Here is a 27,972-nt window from a genome sequence, read left to right as displayed (position 1 = left end):
GTCTTCACACTGTAATGCACATTTCAGCTGAAACTCACCTTCCCTTCAAATGCTTTTCTGTAATGATTTTTGCATTGCTCTGGGGAGCGATAAGCATAGTTGCTAGAGCTAATGACATCACTGACGAAGTCCCAGTTTGCTGTTTGTGCTGGTGACACAGTGGTGAGGTTTAAAGGAAGTGTCTGTACCTGTTTCACCACCTAGGAGGCAGAGAAAAATCACATCAATGTCATGTTCCATTAAATGCTTTTTTTCTTCCTGCTTTTCTTGCACAAGCAGGTACAATCCCTTGGTAATCCAGGTCTGTGGTTGCTGCAGTTAAAATTCCACGTAAAAAGTTTTTCAAGTCAATAAAAACAAAGTGCCAGCTTACTTTTAATAGTGCCAGGTCTTCAGCAATTATCCATGCAGGACTATCTTGATCAGCAGCAGCAGCTAGCTGGAAAGCTGATGAAGGTCTTGCAAAGTATGTTTTCTGATGGACCCTGAGCAGACTCTTCTGAGCTTTGCTCTTCTGTCGTGTTTTCAGTGTTCTCGGAGTCACTTGCTCAAAAAGGGAAGGTGGAGGAACAACCATCCTTCTGTGGCAATGCTTCTTTCTCTCACCTGAGGCTACTGGGCATGACAAAGTTGTTCTCTCCAGTGAGAGAGGAACTTTGTGCAACAGGGTCATGACAGGAAACTGCTGCAAATAACCTAATGATAAGCCTTTTCTGAATACAGGTACCTTCAGTTTATAGGGAACCTAATCCAGTATTTGACTTGATCAGTCATTTTGCAATAGCTTCACTGAGAAAATACACTTAAAACCAAATGAAATGGACACAGGATCATCTAGTTCCAACCCCGTTGCTATGGGCAGGGGCACCTCACACTAGATCAGGCTGGCCAGAGCCTCATCCAGCCTGGTCTTCAACACCTCCAAGGATGGGGCCTCAACCACCTCCCTGGACAACCCATTCCAGGGTTTCACCACTCTCATGGTGAAGAACTTCCTCACATCCAGTGTGAATCTTCCCCACCTCCAGCTTCATTCCATTCCCCCTAGTCCTATCACCACCTGATATCCTAAGAAGTCCCTCCCCAGCCTTCTTGTAAGCCCTCTTCAGATACTGGAAGGCCACAATAAATGATTCTGTGACACACAGGAGTCTCACTGCTTTAACTCCTGCTCATTTAATATTTCTATGTCTAGTCTGTAAGGACAATAGCAAGCTTCCACATTGCACTCCCTCTGCTCATGCTCCACATCCAATCATCTTGCTCAGTGATCACAATCTTAACAGAGATAACAGTGCAGGCATGCCTGCATTTTTAAACACGAAGAGATTCTTGCAGAAGAGCTGTCACACTGTTCCACACAAACACATTATCACACTTCCCCATGCAATTTTGAATCCCAACTTACATGACAGATCTGGTCTCTGACGCTTACGCGTGCTCCTAACAAACAGAGGTGGAAGCTTAGACTCCGGAATTGGGGTACTGGTATACATCAGACACATAACAGGATCAGTGTAGACATCATCTTGAGTCTCAGGTAAAGCAGGGGGAGCCCAAAGCTTCAGAACAAACCAAAAAACAATCAGCAACAACAACATCAAAACCCCCATAACCAATAGTTTGACATGAGTTACAGTATTTTGGGTCAGGTTTCCTTCAGATCAAAGAAGAGATACTGACTTACAGGCATTATTTCTGTTTCTCCATCTGGTCCTTCACAGACAAATTCCTGTTGGAGAAACAAAGAATTTTTGATACCTCAATGCACCATCCAGCCCAGTATTCAACATTTACAAACATAAGTTTGTTTGCAACACTGCAATTTTCACATTAGAGTTGGGGGGGGAGAAGTATTGCAAGGAATTACTCTCAAATTTCAGTATTTTTCTCAATCTCTTCTTGCAGTTATACATACATACCTTGATACATAGCTGTGTGTTTCTGCTCCAAGTCAGCCTACCAACCCACAGTTCTACCAAAACAACAGCCTGCTACTCTACAGAGCTAAAACTGTCCACAGAGTGAAAGCTTCAATTTAAAGAGTACAGTAATTGTGCAAAGGCACACCATCAGCACAATACCAACCCCAACAGACATTTCAATTCATGGTTCAGAGTCATGGAATGGCTTAGGTTAGAAGGGACCTTAGAGATCATCTACTCCAGCCTCCTCACCATGGACTGGGACACCTCTCAGCTAGACTTGGCTGCCCAAGGCCTCATCCTATCTGACCTAGAACACCCCCAAGGAGGAGGCATCCACAACACCTCTGGACAATCTATTCCAGAGTTCCACCACCCTTACACTGAAGAACTTCTTCCTAAGACCCAGTCTACATGTCCTCTCCCTCAGCTTGAAACCATTTCCCCTTGTCCTACTGCTAGACACCCTTATCAAAAGTCCTCTCCAGCCTTCCTGTAGGATCCATTCAGGTGTTGGAAGGCAGCTCTATGGTCTCCCTGGAGTCCTCTTGTCTCTAGGCTGAACCCCAGCTCCCTCAGCCCATCCTCACAGCAGAGGTGTTCCACCCTTGAATCATCTTTGTGGCCTTCCTCTGGACTCACTCCAGCAGCTCTGTGTCCTTCTTATGAAGGGCACACCAGAACTGGACATAGGATTTGAGGTGGGGGTCACAAAATGCAAATTCTTCAAAGAACACAGAGATGCCTTCAATATTACCACATTATATGCATCTTGTCTGGTATATGTCAAGAGAGCATCTTGCACTTCCTGCTGAAATTCTTCTTTTGCCTTTTCCAGCATCTTGGCATGCTGATATTCCCACTTGATGCTTGCAGTCTTGAACTCCTTTTAGGAAATGTATACACTTTAAATTAGAAACACTCTGGACAAGAGCTATGCTAACAGCAGTAAATTACCACTGAACTGAGTCCCACCTATTATAAGCTAACAGTCACAACAGCATTAGTTAAACTGAGTTTTCATTCTTGGGTAAGGCCCTCACACCAGGAAAGAGAAAAGGAAATACATCTACCTGTTAGTTTAAGAATCAATGTGATCATTGCATGCAAAATTTCAGTGTTCATAAACAAACAAACAAAAATCCCACACGAACAACAACAACAAAGAAACAAAACTAAACAACAAAGCCCTGACAACAGCTGAGGTTTTCTATTTTGCTTTCATTAATTAGTTAGAAAATGAAATCTAGCCACTTACCTTGCTGACTTTCTGGCTTTTTTGATCACCTGAAGCATGAAACAACTCCAAGAAATTCAAGGCATACTTTTCAACTGGCTTCATCTGTACAGAAAAAAACATTTGAGAATAGAATAGAATAAAACAGGTTGGAAGAGACCTTCAAGATCATCACATCCAACCTATCATCCAACACCACCTTATCAACTAAACCATGCAACCAAGCACCCCATCAAGTCTCTTCCTAAACACCTCCAATGATGGTGACTCCACCACCTCCCTGGGCAGCCCATTCCAATGGCCAATCACTCTCTCTATGAAGAATTTCCTCCTAACAGCCAATCTAAACCTCCCTTGGCACAGCTTGAGACTGTGTCCTCTTGTTCTGGTGCTGGTTGCCTGGGAGAAGAGACCAACCTCTGCTTGTCTACAACCTCCCTTCAGGTAGTTGTAGAGAGTGATAAGGTCTCCCCTGAGTCTCCTCCTCTCCAGGCTAAGCAACCCCAGCTCCCTCAGCCTCTCCTCATAGGGCTTGTGTTCCAAACCCCTCACCAACTTTGTTGCCCTTCTCTGGACTCATTCCAGCAGGTCAACATCCTTCCTAAACTGAGGAGCCCAGAACTGGACACAGTACTCAAGGTGTGGCCTAACCAGTGCAGTGTACAGGGGCAGAATGACCTCCCTGCTCCTTCTGGCCACACTGTTCCTGATACAGGCCAGGATTATGTTGGCCTTTTTGGCTGCCTGGGCACACTGCTCAGGTTCAGCCTACCATCAACCAGTACCCCCAGGTCCCTCTCCACCTGGCTGCTCTCCAGCCACTCTGACCCCAGCCTGTAGCACTGCATGGGATTGCTGTGGCCAATGTGCAGAACCTGGCACTTAGCTGTGTTAAATCTCATGCCCTTGGACTCTAGATTTTGCCACACTGCTTGTTATTTAGCTTTCAAATTAGAAACACATAAATAGCCAGTGTGGTAAAAACAAGCAGAACCCACAGACACCAAACAAAGGTATTCATTTCTTTGCAAATATTGACACTGTAATTCAAGTGGAAATGACATCTAAGGACCAGAAATCTGGCATCCTGGTTCTTAATTTGTCTGCTCACTTCTCACCAGTATCACTAGGCATAGGCTCCAACTGTTGGCTTCCATTTTCTTGATGGAAATAAAAGAAATAAAATCAGATAATGCAGGGAAAAAAATAGAGAGGCAAAAGCCCATTTAGAACTTAGACTGGCCACTGCTGTAAAGGAGGATAAAAGATGTTTCTGTAAATATATTAATGGCTAAAGAAGAGGCAAGGACGACCTCCACTCTTTATTGGATGCAGAGGGGAATATAGTAGCAAAAGATGAGGAAAAGGCAGAGGTACTTAATAGCTTCTTTGTCTCAATCTTCAATAGTGGGACAGGTTGTGTTCAGCACAGGTGGCCTCCTGAACTGGCAGATGGAGCCAGGGACCAGTATAGTCCCCCTGTAAGCCAGGAGGAAGCGGTAAGGGACCTGCTGAGACACTTGGATCCTCTCAAGTGCATGGGACCAGATGGGATCCATCCTAGGGTGCTGAGAGAGCTGGCAGATGAGCTTGCCAAGCCACTCTCCATCATTTACCACCAGTCCTGGCTCACTGGAGAGGTCCCAGATGATGAAGCTGGCCAGCATGGTGCCCATCCACAAGAAGGGCCGGAAGGAGGAGTCAGGGAATTCCAGACCTGTCAGCCTGACCTCAGTGCCAGGCAAGATTATGGAACAGGTCATCTTGAGTGCAATCACACAGCACCTACAGGATGCCCAAGGGATTAGGCCCAGCCAGCATGGATTTAGGAGGGGCAGGCCCTGCCTGACCAACCTGATCTCCTTTTACAATCTGGTTACCTGCCTGGTGGATGTGGGGCAGGCTGTGGATGTAGTCTACCTGGACTGCAGCAAGGCCTTTGACACTGTCTGCCACAACAAACTCCTGGAGAAGCTGGCACCTCGTGGCTTGGACAGATTCACTCTGAAATGGGTCAAGAATTGGCTGGAGGGCTGTGCCCAGAGAGTGGTGGTGAATGGTGCCACATCCAGCTGGCAGACAGTCACTAGCAGAGTCTCCCAGGGATCAGTGCTGGGCCCCATCCTGTTCAATATCTTTATTGATGATCTGGACGAGGGGATTGAGTCCATCATCAGTAAGTTTGCAGATGACACCAAGTTAGGAGCAGGTGTCAATCTGTTGGAGGGTAGGAGGGGCCTGCAGAGAGGCCTTGACAGGCTGGATGGGTGGGCAGAGGCCAGTGGGATGAGATTTAACAAGACTAAGTGCAGGGTTCTACACTTTGGCCACAACAACCCCAAGCAGCGCTATAGGCTAGGGACAGAGCGGCTGGAGAGCAGCCAGGCAGAAAAGGACCTGGGCGTGCTGGTAGATAGTAGGCTGAACAGTGTGCCCAGGTGGCCAAGAAGGCAAATTGCATCCTGGCCTGTATCAGGAACAGTGTGGCCAGCAGGACAAGGGAGGTTATTCTTTGCCTGTACTCAGCACTGGTGAGGCCACACCTTAACTACTGTGTCCAGTTCTGGGTCCCTCAATTCAAGAGAGATGTTGAGTTGATGGAACATATCCAGAGAAGGGCAACAAAGTTGGTGAGGTGTTTGGAGCACAAGCCCTATGAGGAGAGGCCGAGGGAGCTGAGGTTGTTTAGCCTGGAGAAGAGGAGGCTCAGGGGAGACCTTATTGCTGTCTACAACTACCTGAAGCGAGATTGTAGCCAGGTGGGGGTCGGTCTGTTCTCCCAGGCAAGCAGCACCAGAACAAGAGGACACAGTCTCAAGTTGTGCCAGGGGAGGTTCAGGCTGGATACTAGGAAGAAGTTCTTCACAGAGTGATTTGCCATCGGAATGGGCTGCCCAGGGAGGTGGTGGAGTTGCCATCCCTGGAAATCTTCAAGAAAAGACTGGATGAGGCACTTAGGGCCATGGCCTAGTTGATTGGATAGGGCTGAGGGATAGGTTGGACTGGATGATCTTGGAGGTCTCTTCCAACCTGGTTGATTCTATAATAATCCCATCCAATTAATTATGCACACTCCTGACTGGTTGTTAGTAAGCAGGCTGCTACAGGGGTTCTGCTTGAGTAGCCAAAGGGAAAAGGAGACAGGATCACAGAATGTTAGGGGTTGGAAGGAACCTCCAGAGATCACCAAGTCCAACCCCCCTGCCAAAGCAGGATCACCAGGGCAGGCCACACAGGAGCTCACCCAGGATGGTTTTGAAAGTCTCCAGAGAAGAAAACTCTGCAACCTGTCTGGACAGCCTGCTCCAATGCTCTGTCACTGTCACCATAAAGAAGGATGTTGTTGGCCTCTTGGCCACAAGGACACATTGCTGTCCCATTGATAACTTGCTGTCCACTAGGATTCCAAGGCCTTTCTCTGTGGAGCTGTTTTTCAGCAGGACAACCCCTAGTCTGGACTGGTACTTGGTGTTATTCCCCACCAGATGCAGGACTCTGCACTTGTCCTTACTGAACTTCATGAGGTTCTCCTCTGCCCAGCTCTTCAGACTGTCCAGAGTTTGCTGGATGGCAGCACAGCCTGACTGGGTGTCAGCCACCCCGCCTAGTTTCGTATCATCAGTGTACTTGCTGAGGGTACCCTCAGAATCTGGCAGAACTGAGGGAATGCTCAGAACAGTCACTTCATGGTTAAGATAAAACACAAGTATCTGGCAAAGCACAGGACTGTAAAACAACTTTGTAACACAAAATACAATTTAGTGCAGTGCACTTCACAACCCTCAGGAGAACATTTGGTCACTTAGATGCTTTAGCAAATGAACAGATCTATCAACAAGCTCAGATGGCCTCCCAGGAGTATTTGGCCATTTAAGTTTGCACAGAACTGTTTCATGTAAATGGAGTGGAAATATAGTACTTCCTGAAAGCCCTTTGGTTGTTCACAGGGAAGGAAATGTCAAGTATCTCTAAAGTTTTACACAAAAGAAGAGAAATCATCATACCTGCTCCACAAAGCTGGCCAGCTGTTCTAACTGGGAAGGAGCCATGGCAGCTCTTGAAGCAGACCACTCTGAATCTCTGTCCCTTCTTATCTCAGATAGTGTCACTTCTGGAAGCCTTCTGGAATCCTCATCTCCATTTTCAGAGCCCAGAACCTTACAGAAACATGTTTTCAAGTATTCAATAAAACAATGCATGGTATCAAAAGGTTTCTAATCATCCTAAAATTGAGTTGAAAAGTCAGAGTACAGACATATTTGACACCTTTTGCTGCAGAGGTTGGTTTTGTTTGATTAAACCAATGCCAAAAAATAGTGACAAATTGTCATTGGAACAAACAGGGTTTTCTTTCTAGACATTTTTATCTTCTGATTTTTGGATGAGAGCTAACAACTCAGTTTTACTGATTTTTAACTCTGATCACATACTCACAAACAAGCATGGCAATACATACAAACCCAGATGATGTTACAAATTCTGCCTCTGATCTGGTAGAGCACTGGTTTTACACATCATTACAGAACTGCTAAACATTCTTAATGTGCCAGTACCTGAGTTAAAAGGTCTGTTGAACAATCACCTCCCTGAGCAGCCACTTCTTCAATCAAATGTTTAATACCTTTTTTCAACAGCCTCTCCTCAACTGAATTACCACTTACAAGCCTGTAAAACAAAGAAACTCATTAAACACTGGTCCCCAGGAAACAGTGACACTTTATGAAACTCAGCTGTTTCCTGTCTAATGTTCTTGCCTGCAGCAGTGAGCACCAACACTCATTCAGAGTCCATCAGGTATTTTCACAGGAATTGGTGTCTTTGGGTTTCAGTTTTAGAGGAAAATTTTCTTTTTACATCCCACTTTGTATTTTCAAAACACTTTTCAGTTCTTGTTTTAACACTTAAACTGCACTGTCTATATTGTCTTCTAGATAGTGGGATTTTTAACAAATCCCTACCCTCGTAGGGCATTTCCTAACGGTGTCTGCACTGGACAGCCACTAGTGTAAGGTGAGGAAGATCTCCCCTCTGCATGTCCTTCCAGAAGAAGAAATAGTCACTTCAGAAAAGCTTTCAAATACACCTCTGAACTACTCAAACCTCAGCATCTCATCACTAGTGATCTGAAACCAAATGACCCCTCCTCAAATCCTGTGTCCTGGTGTCCCCATAAGAAGGGCACAGAGCTGTTGGAGCAAGTCCAGAGGAGAGGTCACAAAGATGATCCAAGGGCTGGAACACCTCTGCTGTGAGGATAGACTGGGGGAACTGGGGTTGTTCAGACTCCAGGGGGACCTTAGAGTCAAATACGTAAAGGAAGGCCAGAGAGGGACTTTTCATAAGGGTGTCTAGCAGTGGGACAAGGGGAAATGGTTTGAAGCTGAGGGAGAGTAGGTTTAGAATGGATCTTGGGAAGAAGGTCTTCAGTATGAAGGTGGTGGAACTCTGGAATAGGTTGCCCAGAGAGGTTGTGGATGCCTCTTCCCAGGGAGTGTTCAAGGTCAGGTTGGATGAGGCCTTGAGCAGCTGAGTCTAGCTGAGAGATGTCCCTACCCACGATGTGGAGGTTGGAGTAGATGATCTCTAAGGTCCCTTCCAACCTAAGCCATTCTACAATTCTAAGTTTATCAAGGGCAGAAAACACCCACAGATGTCAATGTTCATTTTGACTGTTTCCACACAGAAATCCAGATGGCTTACAAGGTGAAAGTGTAAGGGAAAGACAGGAATAGAAAGGGAAAAGACAAGAGCCTTCATTTTCCCTTTAGCCTGAAGGAAAGGAGTATGCATGACTGATCCAATGTTTAAAGCGATCCTGAAAGACCAAATGACTTAAAATAAATGGATGACCTCAACCAAAAAACCTAATTCCACCTAAAAACCTCTGGGTTTGATTTTACAACACATGTATCATTTCTTAGCACCTGTATATATGAACATCTCTCTCTGTTGCGATTTTATCACACCATTCATTAGCCTTCTTATCCATCAGGGGATCTAAATCAGTGTCATAGAAGACAACGGTGTTTGCATCCACATGGCTGACACCTGTGGAAGGAGTGTGGGAAGAAAGAATAGCACAGAAGAATCGCTTGTCTTGGTTGAAGTTTTTTATGGCTTCCTAAAATGGAAAGACAAATAACTTCATTGCAAAATGGCATTAATAAAGCCTAAATCTCTAAATAAACTCTTTTGTTTGTTTGTTTGTTTGTTTTTACAGAATGAGAACATCAGGAAATTTGTTTTCTTATTACTTCCCCAACCTACATTAAGTGTGCAGGCAATCTAAGTGATCTGCCCACATTACAGATCTACACAACTCAAGATAATTTGTGTACCATTAAAACTATGAATTTATGGTGCAGACAGCCAGATAAAAATCTCAAGATCTATTACAGTGCTCACATTATGTCCTATGACTAAGCACACCTGACTGGGTTATTGTATTCTGTGCATGCTTCATCATTTTTCTTGTTTATTGACTACATGGAATCCCTTCTGTTGTGCTGCCTGCTGTTGCTTTAAGGTAAAGTTTTCCTTGCATCTGCCAGTAAGCATAACAATGCAATTAGAAATACAAAATAAGAGTAACTTAGCTATATTGTTAATGTTTGCTCAAATTGTAGGCCCCAGAGGATACTGAGAATCTTACTGGGGAGGGAAATGAGCATACTTTCAATTTATCCTCAGGCAATGCCAGGGCACTCTACACAACACAAAAGCCCCTGGAGTAAGGCTGAGGAAGTGCCAACATAAAACCAGCAACTATGCTTATAACAACCTAGATAATGAAAGCAAAAGCAATTAATCAGATTGCTATTGTGAAACAAAACATCTGTATTTCCAGCACAAATTACTCATAAATTGAGGACAACTCCTGGCATCCCTCTTGGAAACACCCTGGGTGCCTCATCAGACAGTAATATGACTGACATATTTCATATATAATTACATATTCTGTGCTACAGCCACAAACATAATTTGCTTAAGTAACTGATGAAATTATGCAAATTAAGGTTGCAAATGTACCAGACTTCCCTTCAGCGTTTTCCCTCCCACTATGAACATCTATTCGCTATCAGCTGGAGTAAGAGGTCCTCTTACCCGATTCTGCCAACTGTGAGCACCACTCTCATGAACTCTTTTGTATCTGAGGAAATGGAAGTTCAAGAAAAGCTCCAGAATATCAAGCATTGGGATCATCTGTGTCAAAATCAACACACGATCTCCTCTTGCCTTCAGCTTCCGAAGCAAGACAGCCAGAGCTCCCAGTTTGCCTGCTCAGGAAACAAAAACTGTAAGGTTCTGCAGGTAGCATTCAACAAATACAGAAAGACATTCATACAGTGGTAGGGGTTTTAATACCTGAATCATGCTGTAGCAGTCTAGGGTCTGGAAACTGCAGAAAAGGAGGCCTGACTATCTGCTGCATTGAATGGAAGTAGGGAAGTATCTGTTCCTTTAAGTTAAGCTTCAAGACCTTAATCGCATGGGTGTGTGCATTTGCTACATACAAACGAGGAGGAGCAACAGCTACAGCTGGCAAGACACACAGATATCTATAAAACAAATCACAACTTTAGTATATCCATTTTTAACAGCTTGGGCTATTAGCTTCTCAAAAACAGTAATAAAGAAGGTATCTGCATGGAAGCATAAAGGAGCTGGCTAAAGGTAACTGAAAGTAAATCAGCAGATGAAGTTTTATGTTTACATCAAGTAAATGCAAAAATACTCAAGATCAGAACAAGACAAGAGGAAGTTAACCCCTATCAGTAAAGTTAGTGAAATAAACTGACTTACTCTTTTGTAAGTATCCACACAAAAAAACCCACAAGACAAGTTAAAATAAAGTAGCATTGCTATGTAGCTAATAGAAAATGCCATGGAACTATTAGGAGGTTTACAATCTTAGAACAGTCTAAAATTATACATTGGGATGCAGACAGATTCTGCATAAAGGGAATTAGCTTGCAATAAGGATTAAATAAAGGCAACTCATTTATCACTTCTGCCATTTTACAGTACTTGACATAAATATTCTGCTTTGGATGGTAGGACACAAGCGCTGCACCTGTGCAAAGACTGCAAATGGATTTGTCTCCATTACCTGGTAACGACATCCTTCAGGGCAATCTGTTGCTGCTTCAATGTCAAAGTGAGTTCTTGCAAGGGATCCCTGAGAACCTCTGAAGTACTTGGATATGGCAGGCAATTTTCCAAGGCAACCCTGTGCCATTTGTTAATCCTGGCTGAATAACACTGAGAGATTTTTCTCTCAGTGATCCAAGAGCAAATTTCCAACAAGTCTCTGCCGTACAGGGGGGCTCTGGAACAACGACGTTCATTCCCAAAATAGATCTTGTCCAGGTGTTCTCTTAGCTGTCTTTTTTCTTCTATGCCACCCTTTAAATGCAAAATTCTTTTCTGAATGCATTTTCACCAGATAAAGCTTATGCAGAAAAAGCAATTTATGCAAAAGAAAGTGGAAAGCAAGGATAATTTAGTTAATGCAAGAATGCTATGAGTGACTATGAAAGGAGAAGTGGAGAAAAGCTGATGATTAGAATGGTATTAGTGATACAAGGACAGATGTTAGGTTTGGTATTTTAATGGAAAATAAATCTGCTTTCCTACTCTATGCCTACTGGCAAAAAATGCAATAGGATTTCAAAACTACCATTGGAGAGTGCACAGCACAGAGGGGTGAGACTAGTCAATTACAATATCCTACATGCTTTAAATATTAAAGCTTTACTATTTCAGCTAACAGAGCTGAACTATGCACTGCTCATGATCTTATCATAAAAAGAGTTAGCACAGTACCTGAGTTGGACATGAAAGGGTAGACACTGATTTAGATTTAGTACTCAAGTCATCCACTGTCACTTTAGCAAATTCATTTTTCCAGGAAAGCCACAAGACAAGAAAAATGTTTTAATGAGAAAAATAATGTAATTCCACAGACACCTGGTATTAATAACATGAGGGTAGTGTAGCTCCCAGGATATTGATTTTTGAATAGTTAATATTTTTCCTTTTAAACTTTTTAAAGAGAAAGATATGAATCAAATCCTGTAGCACCTTACCTTGATGTTTCAGAGACTGTCTACCAATAAGAAGACAGAACTGTCTGTAAGACAAAGTAAACGTCTTCCCTCTGAACTGTAACATTACAGGCTTCTCTGGCTCAGCACTTGCCTCTTCTGCTCCAGCTGTGGAAGCCATTGGTCCATGCACTATCTTGCTGGCTGTTAAATGAAGGGGAAAAACCCCAAAGTAGAAGGTTTAAAACAAAGAATTTCCGCACAGTACATCACAGGGTTTGAATGCTTATGCCATGCACATGGTGTGTCCTATTTCAAGGAAGGGTGATTTTACTCCACACATAACACTTGGGTTGCACTCAACTACAGACAGTATAAGTCTCCCTCTACTACTCTGTGTTCTTATACTGCACATGAAATGTGCTTCCCCTCAGTACAACTGGTACACCTATTTAAACAAAAGAAAACCAAAACAAAGGATGACTTCCTAGACAGAGTTTGACTGCTATTTCACATCTACTTATCTGATTTGACAACATACAAACTTTGCAAGGGCTTCCAGAGTCTGAACAGGTGTGAGAAAACTAGAATGGAGTGGGGTAGGAGTGGAGTGGAGTAGGAGTGGAGTAGAATTAACCAGGTTGGAAAAGACCTTTGAGATCATTTGAGTCCAGCCTATCATCAAACACTATCTAATCATCTAAACCATGGCACCAAGCACCCCATCCTGTCTCTTCCTAAACACCTCCAGTGAAATAGAAGAGACCTTTTCCTGCACAATTCACTTTTAGCAATCTAGACAATGAGACAGTGATGATGCCTAAATCTGCTCAGGCAGTTAAGAATGACAAGCATGAAGAGCCATCTCACACACTCCAGGTGAGGTCAGAAGAGAGATTCATTCACATGATACACCTGGAGACCAACCCAACTGCACCAAAATTTGCAGTGTTTGCACAATTGAATCAGTCTGTTTATGAAAGACAGACAGATAGATTAAAAGGAATTTTTATTTTGTGAGCAAACTCCCATTAGAAAAATTTTAATGTCAAGTTCCATTAGCATAAGTGTTGCGCAAACACATGGAGTACAACCTCATTTCTTCCCCAAATTCAAGCAATATTACAAAAAAAAAAGAAAAGACAGCAAACCAGAAAGCTATGGTTTATTGCATGAACAACTCACCTTTCCTATGCTGATTTTCTGAAAGCGTGGCAAAATGTTGCGGTCTTTGTGTCTCCTCATGCTGATTTGCTGTGACTGTTGCTGTGTCCACTTTCTGCTGCAACTGACACCTTGAGAAGTCTCTAGTTCTACCTTCAGGCTTCTGCCCATACAGTACTGGTGTAAATAACCTTCAAAATAACAAATTGCCTTTCTGTGCACACAAAAGGTTGTTAATCCTTTCACTCTAATGCAAAAATCAAGCTAAAATGCAAATAGTTATTATTAGTCAGGAATCTGAGCTAGAACAGGTACCCAACTACATGCAGAAGGATTCTGTTTTACTCAAGATAGAGAAGGGGAAAAAAAGTATATTGTAAAAGGCTAAGTCACTAAATGCTCAGAAGCTCCAGGCTTTTCTGATAGATCACATGGGAGGGGACAAGCATGGCAGATCCCCCATACTCCTAAGTCATCTCTGGAGTCTGGAGACAGCAGGAAAGATAGGGTAGGATAGGATAGGGTAGGATAGGGTAGGATAGGATAGGGTAGGATAGGATAGGATAGGATAGGATAGGATAGGATAGGATAGGATAGGATAGGATAGGATAGGATAGGATAGGCCAAGTTGGACTCCGCCCATCTGTCCAGCCTGTCAAGGTCCCTCTGCAGAGATCTCCTGCCCTCTAACAGAACACCACCTGCCCCCAGCTTGGTGTCATCTGCAAATGTACTGATGATGGACTCAATACCCTCATTCAAATCATCAGTAAAGATATTGAACAGGATGTGGCCCAGCACTGATCCCTGAAAGCTCCCTAAAAGATTCTAATAAGGATCAAACTTCTTAGGACAGCAAAATGGCTAAGTGCAATCTAAATACAAAGGGTAGGGGATCTCCACTTCCATGCATCCTCAGGGAGTCTGTCTTGACAAATCTTTTGGGAAACTAAAGAAGTCAAGGTGCAGAAGAGTGAGTTCTTTTTCTGCTTCACATATACATTTTGGCTAACAATTCCAATTCTTAAATTCCATTAACTGACAAAGCTCCCTTCTGGCTGAACAGCCTAACAGAACTCCTTGCCACCTGTTACACAAGCTGTCTGGGGCTCCTACAGGTTAATTTATTATAAGTTTAAGTCTACTTATTTATGATAAGATTAAGTCTACACTGTTGTTCAGCAGAATTACATTGGCTCCAGGACTCAAAAATTAACCCTTCCAACCTCCCTTCAAAGAGAAGAATCAATTGCAAACCCCAAAAGGTCAAAATTTAACAGAACACCTTTTTAAACCACACACACACACTTCCCCCCTCCAAAAAAAAAAAAAATCCCAATTAACAATCAACCAAGATTTCTTCAAGTGCTTTGCAAGCACCTCTTAGACTTAAAATTCACTAGAAGGAGTTGATTTAATTGTTCTGCTTCGGAAAGTCTGCTGCAGGAGTCACTTCCACTCCCATTTCATGAAAAAGATTACAGATTTAACTCTATTGACTTTGGCAGGAAAGATCACAACTGAGCCCTCATAAATGAAAAGAAATATTAGTGGCAAAAAGCAGTCTGCTTTCCCTCAGAAGGCTGGCATACAGTCTCTGGCAGTGATCAGTTTGGAAACAAAAGAGAGGAAGAAAAAGAAATGCTTCTAAATGAACCCCTCAACCCTTCACAAATACTACCCATCTTCCCTGTTACTTTAAATAAATTAATTAATCAGTCACTGGAACACTGCATACCTATTTGGTTTGAGCTTCACTGGCTCCAGTCTGGGTGATGAAGGAGAACAGTAGATCTCTTCAATAAGCTTCCTAGTTACCTTCAGTTTTGGCAGTACTTGCGCTTCATAGCAAGTAACCTTGTTTTCCAGCCCAATCACATCGAAGAGAGACCGGTCTGCATGCTTAGGAAACAAAAGAAAACAAAACCCAAACTAAAGAAATATTCTATTGCCATTCATTTGTAGTAAAAAAAAAGAAGAAAAGAAAAAAAGGAAAACAGTAGCAATGACACCACATTAACTGAGAATGATTACAAAGCTCACAGCTGACTGCAGAATTAAACCAAACCACAGAGCCAAGTGTCATGTGATTTTGCAGAGAGCAGCTGCTGTTACTTTAAAAGGTTTCAGCTACCCACAGCATGGAAATAGAGCATCCTCCTCATGTTACCAAGAGTCAAAAAGCAGGACAGCACCTTCAATCACAAGCTCTGCAGTTAATTCAGTGCTTGTAATTAAAACAGTTGTCTTTGTAGAGCAAGCACTCAAGAGTGATCCATTCTCATTGTGATACATCAACCCTACTGCCTTCACAAGCCTTTGACAGTCACTCTGTCCCCACTGCCCTACAATGATATTTCCAACAGGCTTAAAGTAGTAGCTGTTTGAATTTGTCAGGACACATGGTGCTACTGTTTTAGCTTTGTCCAGTCAAGATTTCTTAAGCTTCTGATATTACTGAGATCATTACAACCGGATTTCAGCCAGGGTTTTTTCCTAGTTAAAACTACTGCAGTTTAAACTATGGAATCTGATACAGCTTCTCATCTCCAGAGCTGTACATGCTTAACTACACCCTTGCTGCTCCACAGGACAGGACAAGAACAGGACCCTTCCCTTGATTTCAAGACCTATTGGTTTAGGTTAACTGGAAACTTTAAGCTAAACCAGAAAACGCTGCAAACTACTCTGACCTTCTCTGACAAGGACAGCAAATTCCCAGTGTACCTACTACATTCAGTGCTACCATAAAGTCACTGCTTATTATTTATAATCCTAGCAGTTGCTTCTAAAACAAAAAATGAATTAGCAATTCAGATTCTGAGATTTAATTGGAACCTAAATTACGTGCAAGAAATTTTACGTCCTAAGCCACCTGTTCTCCCAGGCAAGCCAAGCAGAAGAGGATTGCTTCCCTACTCACCTTCCAAAGATCCCATCCTAATGCATCCAGCACTAAAGAAGCAGTTGTGAACTCCAGTGGGTCCAATACACAGGAAGAACTGGGAAGCCTGGGACATACCAAGTCAGGATGATTACACACCCTCAGTAGCTGTGTCAGAATAGGGAGGACACTGACAAAGTGCCCACTTCGAAGATGTTCTTGGGTTCTGTAATTTAAAATGAAAATGCAGTTTAAATTACCTTCTTAAAACAGTGCTTTCAGGAGCTGAGGTCTTTCTGCACACTCACACTGGGTTTCTGAATAAATCTGGTGACATTCAAGTGATCAACCATGGAAAAGCAGGAGTTTAAAAATGTGGGTTTTCCATTCCTCCAGCTCCACTCACATTCACACATGTTTAATAATTTATAGAATATATTCTGACCTTATTGCTTTCTACAACTACCTGAAGGGAGGTTGTAGACAGGCAGAGGCTGGTCTCTTCTCCCAGACAGCCAGCACCAGAACAAGAGGACACAGTCTCAGGCTGCACCAGGGGAGGTTTAGGCTGGAGGTTAGGAAGAAATTCTATACAGAGTGATTGCCCATTGGAATGGGCTGCCTGGGGAGGTGGTGGAGTCACCATCATTGGAGGTGTTCAGGAGGAGACTTGATGGGGTGCTTGGTGCCATGGGTTAGTTGTTTAGGTGGGTTGGATGCGATGATCTTGAAGGTTTCTTCCAACCTGGTCTGGTCTATTCTATTCTATTCTATTCTATTTCTATTCTATTTCTATTTCTATTCTATTCTAAAGCTCACACTCTCATAAACCTGAATTTCACACAGACCTGCTCTGTTTCAAGTGGAAATGGCATTGGATAACATACAAAACATGTATCCTCAATAGCCAGGCTTTGGTCTTGTAGTGGTTTGAGCATTAACTGGGAGTTAAGAGCTCAGATGGGGGCAAGGCTGAGAATCTCTCCCCTGCTCCTCCCTCCTTCCTCCCAGCAGAGAGGGGAAATAAAAGGGAATGAGCAATTCCACCAAGCAATAATTTGGAGTTGGCCTGGAAGTAGAGAGGTAAAGAGTTTTCTTTAAACTATATATATATATATAACAATAACAGGTAAGGTTCACAAGAGCAAGGAACAAGGATGGATGGGAGGGAGGAAAAAAAAAGAATACAAAACCAGTCTCTCTCTCTGAAGAGGCACAGAGGCAGCAGGGAGAAGGATTAGGCCTGACCATGCGGCAGAGGAGCAGGAAGGCAGCTGCAGGAGCTCTTGTCCAGGAGAGGCAGGAGCCAAAGAGAGCCCTAATGGCTGCAATGCCCTCCCTTTTATACCCTAGCTGGGCAGGGAGGGGGGAGTGGAACAGACTCAGTTTCCCAGGGGGAAAATGCCCTGCAGGGAGTGCAAAGCACTTGCAAGCCCTTCCCCCCTTTGTTTTCAGGATGAGCATTAACCTACCACAGGTCTTTAACACCTGAATAGATACCACTTTAGATTATCAAATTCACTGGAAATTACACACCAGTCATATCAGAAAAGCAAGTAACACATAACCTAGGATATCCAGTTCCTAAATAACTGAAGATCTAAATTCAGACAAAACCTGTGACACATGGTCAATTGTCTAAATTATAACTATTTTGTCCCATGTCTAGTTTGCCCCATAAGCTGCAAACACAGCTTATTTAGGCTTCTCTTCACTTGGTAAAACAGCTAGATACAAAATAAACACAGGATTAAGAATTGGCTAAATGCCATTACCACTTAGTGTAGAACATGATTAGCCTGTGATTATGGCAGTGTGCTTCAATCTTTAGGTTTGCCCACGACTCCCTCAGAAATAACACACTTGCAAACAAGCTCTCTTAACATAAGCAGACTACTTTCTAACTTTAATGGTGAATTAACAATCAAGAACCACTCAGCAGATGTACCTTGGTTGAGTCAGGATGTCTTGGTACATTGACTTCTGCCTCTCAGAAAGAGCACATGGAAGCACATGCTCATATTTCCTTGGCAACTGCTTCTCAACGTGCGTTTTGGACCTCCGCAAAATGAATGACTGCACCGCCTAAATGAACACAAAACAAGTGTTTCCTGGTTGTCTTCCCTCAGAGAAAGAGATACTAGGATGAAGACACTACCCTTAAGGGAGACATACTCTCTGCAGTCTCACTGAGGTTCTGTGGTAATGATCTTCATCCCCTTCCACCTTCATAAAATCCAGATAGGACTGGGAAATCCCTGGAATCAGGAAACAGGCAATGGCCCACAGATCTTTTAAGGCAGTAGGCAGAAGCGTATCCATCAAGAGTAAATGATGATGGCTGTGAGCAATGAAGACAGCAATTAAGGTAAGATCTAGTTCATAAACTACATCACAGCAAGAAACCCTATGAGGAGAGGCTGCGGGAGCTGGGATTGTTTAGCCTGGAGAAGAGGAGGCTCAGGGGTGACCTCATTGCCCTCTACAACTACCTGAAGGGAGGTTGTAGACAGGAAGGGGTTGGTCTCTTCTCTCTAGCAACCAGCACCAGAACAAGGGGACACAGTCTCAAGCTGCGCCAGGGGAAGTTTAGACTGGAGATGAGGAGGAAGTTCTTCACTGAGAGAGTCATTAGTCATTGGAATGTGCTGCCCAGGGAGGTGGTGGAGTCACCATCCCTGGAGGTGTTCAAGAGGGGATTGGATATGGCACTTGGTGCCATGGTCTAGTCATGAGGTCTGTGGTGACAGGTTGGACTCGATGAGCTCTGAGGTCTCTTCCAACCTTGGTGATACTGTGAGACTGTGAATATTTTAAACCTGCAGTTACAGGGTTGAAGTTATTTCAGAAAGTAACCAACAGACAAAGGCAGATAGAAATATTTGAATGAACACTTCACACCTCTGGAGATTGAATATTGCATCCCAGTGCTTCTCTGTCAGATTGTTACCATTCTGCCTCTCATCTAAAACTAGGTAACTCCATTGCACTTTCATGAATGCTTCATAATCTTGAAAGAATTGATTGCAGGAGGCAATACATACATTAAAGTTGTTGGGGTCAGTCCATTCCTGCAACATAAAAACACAAAAATCTAAAGGCTTTCTTGATGGCTTTCAGAGAGAAAATTATTATTTCCTCTTCCTGGATTAAAACAGATTATTTTGCATTTTATGCCAGTGCAGTTCTTCAGAGCTTTCAAAATCCCCCAAAGGGAAGTGCTCAGTTTAATTCTCAGGTTGCCATTCAACACATTTTTTTAACAAAATTCTAGAAATACCACAATGAGATCACTGGAGCAAAGATCTGAGTTTCTCCATACAGAGACTAGATCCTAGTCAGAATATCTGTGCAAAGAGACATTGTGGCAGTTGATGTATACACACCACTTAAAAAGGCTAGCCAGACGTTTCTGGTCATGAAAGAAGATGTTAGTGGGAAATAGCAAACTCTGTTTATGAACTGGCATTCATGAAACAAGGAAACACCTTCACTGTTCTGGTGTGTCACAAAAGAAAAGAGGAGAGCCAGGTTGCAGTAGCACTATACTGAAGTGTTTAACCCCAGTGGTGTAATTGTGACCCAGGCTGTTGTTTTCTCTCTGTGCAATGCTTATGCCAGAACAAGCGGAGACGAAAAGATGTTCCACAATACCTGTCTGGTTTTAAAAAGCTCTCCTGGGTTCCCAAGATACAGAAGAATTTTCAAAGCAGGACACCAGCATTCCAGTTCAGTCTCCCACTTCAGGACATTAAAGTTGTGTGAAATTACAAGAATAGGGCCCCAGTTACCTACAGAGATAAAAGACATAGCATGAGCAGGGAGGTCATTGTGCCCCTGTACTCTGCACTGGTTAGGCCGCACCTTGAGTACTGTGTCCAGTTCTGGGCACCTCAGTTTAAGAAGGACATTGAGACACTTGAACGTGTCCAGAGAAGGGCAACAAGGCTGGGGAGAGGCCTTGAGCACAAGCCCTATGAGGAGAGGCTGAGGGAGCTGGGATTGTTTAGCCTGGAGAAGAGGAGGCTCAGGGGTGCCCTCATTGCCCTCTACAACTACCTGAAAGGTGGTTGTAGCCAGGAAGGGGTTGGTCTCTTCTCTCAGGCAACCAGCACCAGAACAAGGGGACACAGTCTCAAGCTGCACCAGGGGAAGTTTAGACTGGAGGTGAGGAGAAAGTTCTTCACTGAGCGAGTCGTTCATCATTGGAATGGGCTGCCCAGGGAGGTGGTGGAGTCACCATCCCTGAAGGTGTTCAAGAGGAGATTGGACGTGGCACTTGGTACCATGGTCTAGTCATGAGGTCTGTGGTGACAGGTTGGACTCGATGATCCTCGAGGTCTCTTCCAACCTTGGTGATACTGTGATACTGTGACTGCAAATGACTGTATACCACCTCAGAACTGACAAGCAAAGGCTGCTGCGTCTACACAAACACACACATGAAAGGAACTGGGCATCCTTTTTGATAAAACTTCTTTCAGGTACATTTCTTTACATTCCTACATATTAAAGCAATTATTTATTTTTTTTCATACTGAAAACACATTTACTAATGAGCTGCAGAAAGCACAGATGTGTTAAATTAAAGCTATTTCATACCTTCATTACATGCCAGGTGTGCAAAAAAAGCAACAACTTGCACTGTCTTTCCAAGACCAGCTTCATCAGCCAGAATGCCATTGAGATTCATCTTATACAGCTTTGCCAACCACTCCAGGCCTGCCTTTTGATAACCTCTAAGAGTGCCATGTAATAAGGATGGAGATTCACTTTCTACTACCGTTGTGATTGGAGCAGTGCCCTTGGGTAACAATGCTTCTGCGGCAGCAGCAACGTCTGCTAAACCTGCCATGTGTTTCTCTACAGTAGATGTGAGAAGATCTGGAAACACCACCTCCTTCTGAAGGCTCTCTTTCTTAGTCAAAGAGTCTGTTATTTCTGCACAAAATAATAAAAACCATGGTGTTGCCATTATCAGAGATGAGTAAGTTGTTAATAGATCTAATGCCATTTACAGCTAATCCAGGATCTAAAGAACACAAGCATTCTACACAATGAGAACAATGTAAGCTTGTCAAACCTGACTACATAAACAAGGGCAAACTGCAGCAGGACACAGGTGCATACACAATAGTTTTAGTGAATTCAGTCTCGTGCATAGCTCCCAAGGGCCATAAAACTAATCCCTGACACAAACAAGAGCCCAGCAACAAATAGCCTTTACAGCTCATTTATCAAAGCTTTAGTAAGCTACAGGAAGTTAGCAGGCTAGAGAAAGGAGATATTTAGGCCTCAAAACTGGGACCAAAATACCAGCTCCTGGTAGTAAGGTGGTGAGCTTATACTAGTACTACCAGCAGGCAAAAGGACAAAAGGCAATAAGAACCTTTTTAATTTTTTTTACCTTTTTTTGAGATGTTCTGTGAATTTAATACTTTCTTCCTCCTCTCTTCTATCTCTGCTTGCCGTTTTAAATCTACCACCTAAAATGGAGAGAGAGTGAGAGGGGAAGAGCAGAAGGAAATTACAAATGTGAATGCACTTAGCTTTAAATACAGCTATCACTTACTTAATATTTCTGCAACAGCATAACATCAGGCAACGTGTCCAGAGGAGGGCAGCAAAGCTGGTGAGGGGGTTTGGAGCACAAGCCCTGTGAGGAGAGGCTGAGGGAGCTGGGGTTGCTTAGCCTGGAGAGGAGGAGGCTCAGGGGAGACCTTATTGCTCTCTGCAACTACCAGAAGGAAGGTTGTAGACAGGCAGAGGCTGGTCTCTTCTCCCAGACAGACAGCACCAGAACAAGAGGACACATTCTCAAGCTGCACCAGGGGAGGTTCAGGCTGGATACTAGGAAAAAGTTCTTCATAGAGGGAGTGATTGCCCATTGGAATGGGCTGCCCGGGCAGATGGTGGAGTCGCCATCACTGGAGGTGTTTAGGAGGAGACTTGATGGGGTGCTTGGTGCCATGGTTTAGTTGATTAGATAGTATTGGATGACAGGTTGGATGCAATGATCTCAAAGGTCTCTTCCAACCTGGTCTGGTCTATTCTATTCTGTTCTATTCTATTCTAACAGGCATCAGACATGGCTACAATGCAGAGCACTCAAAGCAGCAAACTGTGTGCACAAAACTGACCATGAATAGAAGTCAGCCACATCGTGAGAGCTACCCAACAATAACTCACATCAAAATGTCTGCAGCAATCCAGCTGCCCTCACTAGGGTAAGTGAAACATTCTCCTTCGTGACATATAAGGCACCTGAAGTTATTCATGCAACAATAAGATGAAGCTCTCTTTACCAACAGATCACATTCACCATGTGGGCTGAGCAAAGCTCAGCTGTAAGATTCTCACTGTTACGGACTAATAGGTTTTTACTCAGTACCTCTTAAGATTGATTATTTTGTTGTTTTTTTTCACATTTACCTGTTTAATAGTGGTCCAGAAATGTTCAATTTCTCTAGCAGTAAAAGCAGCAACAGCCCTCAGTTTCTTCACTTCTCTTTTCTTGTATGTTTCCTTATGAAGCATCAAATCCTCATGATAATGAACCACACTTAAAATCAGCTGAATAAAACCATAGAAATTATTTTAAGTTTTTACTCTGTTCTATCTAAAAAAGGCATAAAAAAGAAAAAAAAAAATCCCTTTAGGAGAGAAAAAAAAACCCTAAACCATAACAACCTCATCAGGACTACAGCCCAAAGTTTACGCACACGCAGTGGGGAGGCAAATCCAAACTCACACATCCTCACTGATCACATCCTAACCATGAAAATGCTGCCCACTCTTCCCCCCCTTTTCTGGTTGAAAATATCAAATCCACATTACTCTCTTGGCAGTTACCATCTTCCATCTCCTCTCTTGAACAAAGTCAGTTGCCATCCACTGCATTTCTTCCAGAAGATAATCGTGATGAGATTTGTGCCTCGGAGCCTCTTGGAGTTTGGGCAGACGTTTCAGAGACCATAAACCTTCTCTCCTCAGTGCTGATATTCGCTGCAGAATTTCATTCTCCTTCAAGCAAACACAATTAAATTTACATTTCCTACTGCACAACACAAACCCAAGGCAGAGTCAGTGTGAAAAAAGTTACTTGAATAACCAATAGCAATTACTATTCAGTTCTTGGAAACATTCTATGCTGTGTGAAGTTGCACTTTATTAAGGGATAATTAATAACACATCATCTTGTGCAGATTTATGCAAAGTCTCTGAGGGACTTTGTGATGCAGCAGTATTATGTGAAATCAGTAGAGAAGCTTGGGATGCACTGTGAGTAGCACACTTGAGAAGCCTTGAGAACTTGATTTTTTTAATTCCTGTAGATGTCATCAGAAGAGAGGGGTTGATTCAGTGAGAGTTTCCACAGAACTGAAATGCTCTGCCAGATGGCAGATGGACAGGATTCTCTACAAAGTTCCTATAAAAATACATTTAGTTTATGACATCTTTATTAACACATCTAAGTATTCTGTAGCTGCTGGCAAGGAAGCACATGCAGCACAAATTTGCATTGTGATTCCAAATATGCTGCATAAAAAGTTAAAATAATCGATTATCTTTAATTAAATCTCCTTCCAGGACTTCATTACGAGAACAAATTCTGCTCCCCTAGAGAATCTGGCTGATTCCTTCTCATTCCCATTCTCTCTTCAAAAGGAATCATATGGCATGTCTGCACCACTAATTAAAACCAAAAGAGAGACACAGCTATCTTCAGAGCATTCTCAATTTAAATGAACACAAAGTTTTATTGTAAAGGAAGCTTTACACCCAGCTGTGCCACACAATGGCTATCTGATGCAAATTATTAGTGCTTGGAAAATTCTTCTGCAAAAACTACTTGCTCCTTTCCCCCCAGGCTGGAGTAATAAATTCTGGCATCCACAAAGTCTCAACACAAAACCCAAAGGACAGCTGTGCCAGGACTGGGGCTGCCACACAGTTTCCTGTTGCTGCACCTTGGAATTTACTTACCTGCAACCTTCCACAGGTGTCTGAAATTTACTTTGAAGCCTGAAATAATTTGCCTCAATGAAAATGAAAATCCAGCTCAGGAATATTGGGCAGTTGGGCAGACCTTGTAAATGACATAAATGAACAGACAGGTTCTTCACAGAAGTAAAATTTCAAGGGAAAGTAGCAGTGAAGAGCCAAAAACTAATCTTATCTTTCTTAATGAGTGCTCTGTGGTTATTGTCTTCCCAGTACTCACACTATTTAATGGTGCAGAATAGGAAACAGCAATTAAAACCCACAAAAAAAAGCCCAGCTGTTCAAAGCCACATACAATATAATATGCAAATCTGTTACCTGTTGTTGTACAGGAACTGGAGTTGAGACCAAAATCACATGCTTCTTATCACAGTCTGCTGGCAAGGAACAATGCAAACTTGACAAGTCTGGTCCATTTTGCTGTTGGTTTTGCTCCTGGTTGATCTGTTGAGCCACCTGAGGAACAGGAGGCATTCTACCTGCAGGGAAACTTTCTTCAAGTGCAATTTCAGTAATTAAAATACTGGAGTATCAGAAATAATAAAAGAAAGTGGCAATGCAGACCATCAGCTAGTCAGTCAAATCAACTTTCTACCACAGCACAGTAAAACTGCATACAAGCTATGAAGATGCAGATCAACCAGCATGCTAGTCCAGAATGCATTTATCCACCAAGATCTTTCTAACAACATCCTGCAGAGAGGTGATAACTAAGCAACCAAGCTCTACCAGGATATCAAATGACCAAAATGGGAAAATGTCATGCAACAACATCAGTTAAAGAAAACAACAAATTAGGCACAGAGGGTATAAACTTAAACCCAGTGCCTGGAAAATGAGATGTGCAGCCCTCACTGAGCTTTCCAAGATTTTCTCCAGAGGGTTTTTAAACCCTCTAATAGTAATTGGTATTAGATATAATGTTACAATTATGGAAAATCTCATTAAAGCAATTATCTATAATTACAAAGCTTAAAACTTAGATTTGATCATGAATACTTTACTGTAAGTCATTAATACATGTACTAGATGTATCAGCACTGTTCTAAAGGCTATGACCTTTTTTTTGTTTAAACTGTTAATAAAACTAATGATTAGTCTTTATGTGAAGAACTATTTTGAAAGTAAAATAAATTTAACCTAATAAAGCAGCTCATTATCAATGAAATGGTCTACCACTTCCAAACCTCTATCCACATTTACCTGTGGTTTAACTTTTAAATTCTCTTGATTTTGCTATAAAATGATTTTTCACAGTCACAGAATTGCTTTCTGCCCAACCTAGGAACAGTTCATCTCAGTAGTCATTGACCTTTTAACTCAATTTTAACACTTTTTCACTCCAGTGGATTTATGCAGTGACTTTACTCCTAGCAGCCAGATGCAGAGGACTCCTGCAGCACAGACTGAGTGTCTTGGCCGGATATATTTGAAGATGACACAGGACAGTCAAGAAGCACTCCTGGCTCTCTCCAGCTCACGATGGCCAAGGCCACAGGCAGCGTGGACATAGGGAGGGGTCGGTGCCCTGGCACACGGAGATGGAGAGGGGTCGGTGCCCTGGCACACGGAGATGGGGAGGGGGCGGTGCTCTGGCACACGGCTATGCCCTGGGGGTGATGGAAGCTCGAACAAGGCGTGATGCCCAGCCTCACTCATGCGATCCCCACATCTCTTGCTCCATCAAGCGTTGCCGCCTGAGGCGCTGAATGATTTATCCTCTACGTGTGCCACGGCCACGCACGGCATTAACACAAACCCACGCGGGGTTTCAAGGCTTCGAAACACAGTAACGCACTACTGGCCGGGCTGTGAAGAAGCTTTAGTGCAGACACAGAGTTATCTTAACGCACAAAGGCAACGCATTACCAAATCTCCTCCGCTGCAAGGCACGGCAGGAGCACCGCTCCTGTCAGGACTTCCCAAGCGCTGGAATGCCCGCACCCGCTCGGCTCCTGACCCCGCGCCCGGACACGGAGGGGCCGCGGGACCCGAGGTGGCAAAGAGGCAGCTCCTCCAGCATCCTCCACCTTCCAGGAGAGAGCACAGGTACTAACCCCGGCTTAGCACCCCTGGAACGGCACCTGGGTGCACAGACAGAGGCGGAGATCCCGCCCACAGTCGCCTCAGAGTCCCTGCGCAGCCCGAACTCTTCATCGCCCCCAGCCCTGCTCCGCCTCCCACCGCACCCGGTACCCCACTCCGGCACACACCTGCGCTACCGGCACACACCTGCGCCACCGGCGCCCAGCTCCGACACCACCCATTCCCCCTCGCCGCTCGGGCACACACCTGGGCCGCCGGCCCCGGCTCTGACGCTCGGGCAGCGCTCGGAGAGCCGGCGAGCCCGGCGCATGCGCGCAGGCACCTCCCCCGCGGCGGCGGCCAGCCGAGCTCGGGCAGCAGCGGCGCTCAGCCTCCCGTCAAGGCAGCCTCGCTCCACGGGCCGCTCGCCGAGCCGCGTCTCGCAGTCCCAGGCAGGGTCACCGGTGGGGAAGACCCAAACGCAGGCACCTGACAGGCTCTGGCCGGCCCCAGGGGTCAACCGGGCCTACTGTGGGGACCAGCGCTGGCCTTTGTCTTCTGCTTCAGACTTGAAACCACTTCTGTATTCATTTAATTAATATTTTTATTTATCTCCTCTACTGAAACCAGAGCTGAAATACCAGATCAATAATCCCCATAAAATAAAAGAGCAGACATACCCACAAATAAGAAATACCAGGTTTTTAATTCTTATTTTGTTGTCTCCAAAGGCTATAAATACTAGCTTTGATTTCTACCAAGATACATGTCAGTTCAGGGACCTTTATTATCAGCAAATAAAGGTTGGGAGGTTTTTCAGATTGAAAGGGACAGAAAGAGTTTTGGAGTAATGCAGATAAGGTCAAGAGTATGAACCAGCAAGGGATCTAAACTAAAATCTAGGTGTAAGTCTCTCTACAGAAGGACTTCCACACTTGCTCCCACAAAATAGAGCAAGGTCTTCACGATAAAATAAAAGGTTATAATTAAAACCCGGATAAACAAGAAAATTCCTTTCTGAAGGATAGCTGTGCTCCAGCAAATAAAATAAATTAATTCCAGAAGGAACTATAAAATTAGAGGCTTTGGCCAGAAACCACTGAATAAAGGCGCAAAGAGACTCCTCATTTTCAGTAACTACCGTGTTACAAAGCAAGGCTCCACACAAACCCAGCGAGGGAAGTGTATCAAGCACTTGTATTAGTACTCAAATACTTGGAGATCTCATTCCACCCCTTCCAAAAGCATTCTAACAGGCAGGGAAGACAGGAGGACTGCTACCTGTTTTTTCTTCCACCACCTCCAAGGATGGTTGGAAACAAGAACCAGAAGTCAAACGAGTCAGGGAAAGAAGAGCAAGAACTCCAGAGTATGCAGATCCCCCCAACACAGAAACTCTACATCAATTCACAAAGGAAGACAGTCCCCAGACATGTGCCTCCCAGTGCAAACATCTCCCTGTTCTAAGCAGCTTGGTGGGAATTAAGTGTTCACACACAAAGTGAAGGCAAAACTGATTAAAGCCCAGAGGAAGTCAGCACCGTTTCTTTCACACATACAATACACTGATTCAACTCCAAACTGAGCAGATGGCTAAATAATTTCCACTAAACCAGCAGCAACACATTTAGTGATCCACCACAGCAAATGCTAAACGTTCATGGCTGCACACTTTGATCTGTAGTC

At 43.6% G+C, this 27,972-nt stretch overlaps 2 protein-coding genes and 1 non-coding gene across 3 annotated transcripts; all 3 read right to left on the bottom strand.

Moving 5' to 3' along the window:
• Positions 1-23: 23 nt before the first annotated feature.
• Positions 24-10,356, bottom strand: LOC128898547 (E1A-binding protein p400-like). Its single transcript, XM_054173291.1, has 10 exons — positions 10,267-10,356; positions 9,087-9,283; positions 7,716-7,827; positions 7,167-7,319; positions 3,184-3,267; positions 2,683-2,811; positions 1,688-1,732; positions 1,409-1,562; positions 374-612; positions 24-200 (listed from the first exon to the last, which is right to left on the bottom strand). The coding sequence occupies exons 1-10, from the start codon at positions 10,354-10,356 to the stop codon at positions 24-26; spliced, it is 1,380 nt and encodes a 459-aa protein (XP_054029266.1).
• On the bottom strand, positions 7,706-26,234 carry LOC128898546 (E1A-binding protein p400-like). Its single transcript, XM_054173290.1, has 17 exons — positions 24,580-26,234; positions 23,110-23,280; positions 21,665-21,743; positions 20,860-21,198; positions 19,912-20,048; positions 19,159-19,328; positions 18,433-18,598; positions 18,206-18,342; positions 16,297-16,384; positions 15,112-15,275; positions 13,395-13,564; positions 12,252-12,413; positions 11,989-12,050; positions 11,273-11,568; positions 10,267-10,721; positions 9,087-9,283; positions 7,706-7,827 (listed from the first exon to the last, which is right to left on the bottom strand). The coding sequence occupies exons 1-15, from the start codon at positions 24,733-24,735 to the stop codon at positions 10,502-10,504; spliced, it is 2,517 nt and encodes an 838-aa protein (XP_054029265.1). The 5' UTR covers positions 24,736-26,234; the 3' UTR covers positions 7,706-7,827; positions 9,087-9,283; positions 10,267-10,501.
• LOC128898553 (small nucleolar RNA SNORA49) lies at positions 9,769-9,907 on the bottom strand. The gene has a single exon (XR_008462887.1). It is a non-coding gene; the product is annotated as a small nucleolar RNA SNORA49 (small nucleolar RNA).
• Positions 26,235-27,972: the final 1,738 nt, after the last annotated feature.

The sequence above is a fragment of the Dryobates pubescens genome, chromosome 25, assembly GCF_014839835.1.
Source record: "Dryobates pubescens isolate bDryPub1 chromosome 25, bDryPub1.pri, whole genome shotgun sequence".
Lineage (NCBI taxonomy): Eukaryota > Metazoa > Chordata > Aves > Piciformes > Picidae > Dryobates > Dryobates pubescens.
Note: the sequence above shows the minus strand (reverse complement) of the source record. Positions and strands in the feature narration are given on the sequence as shown.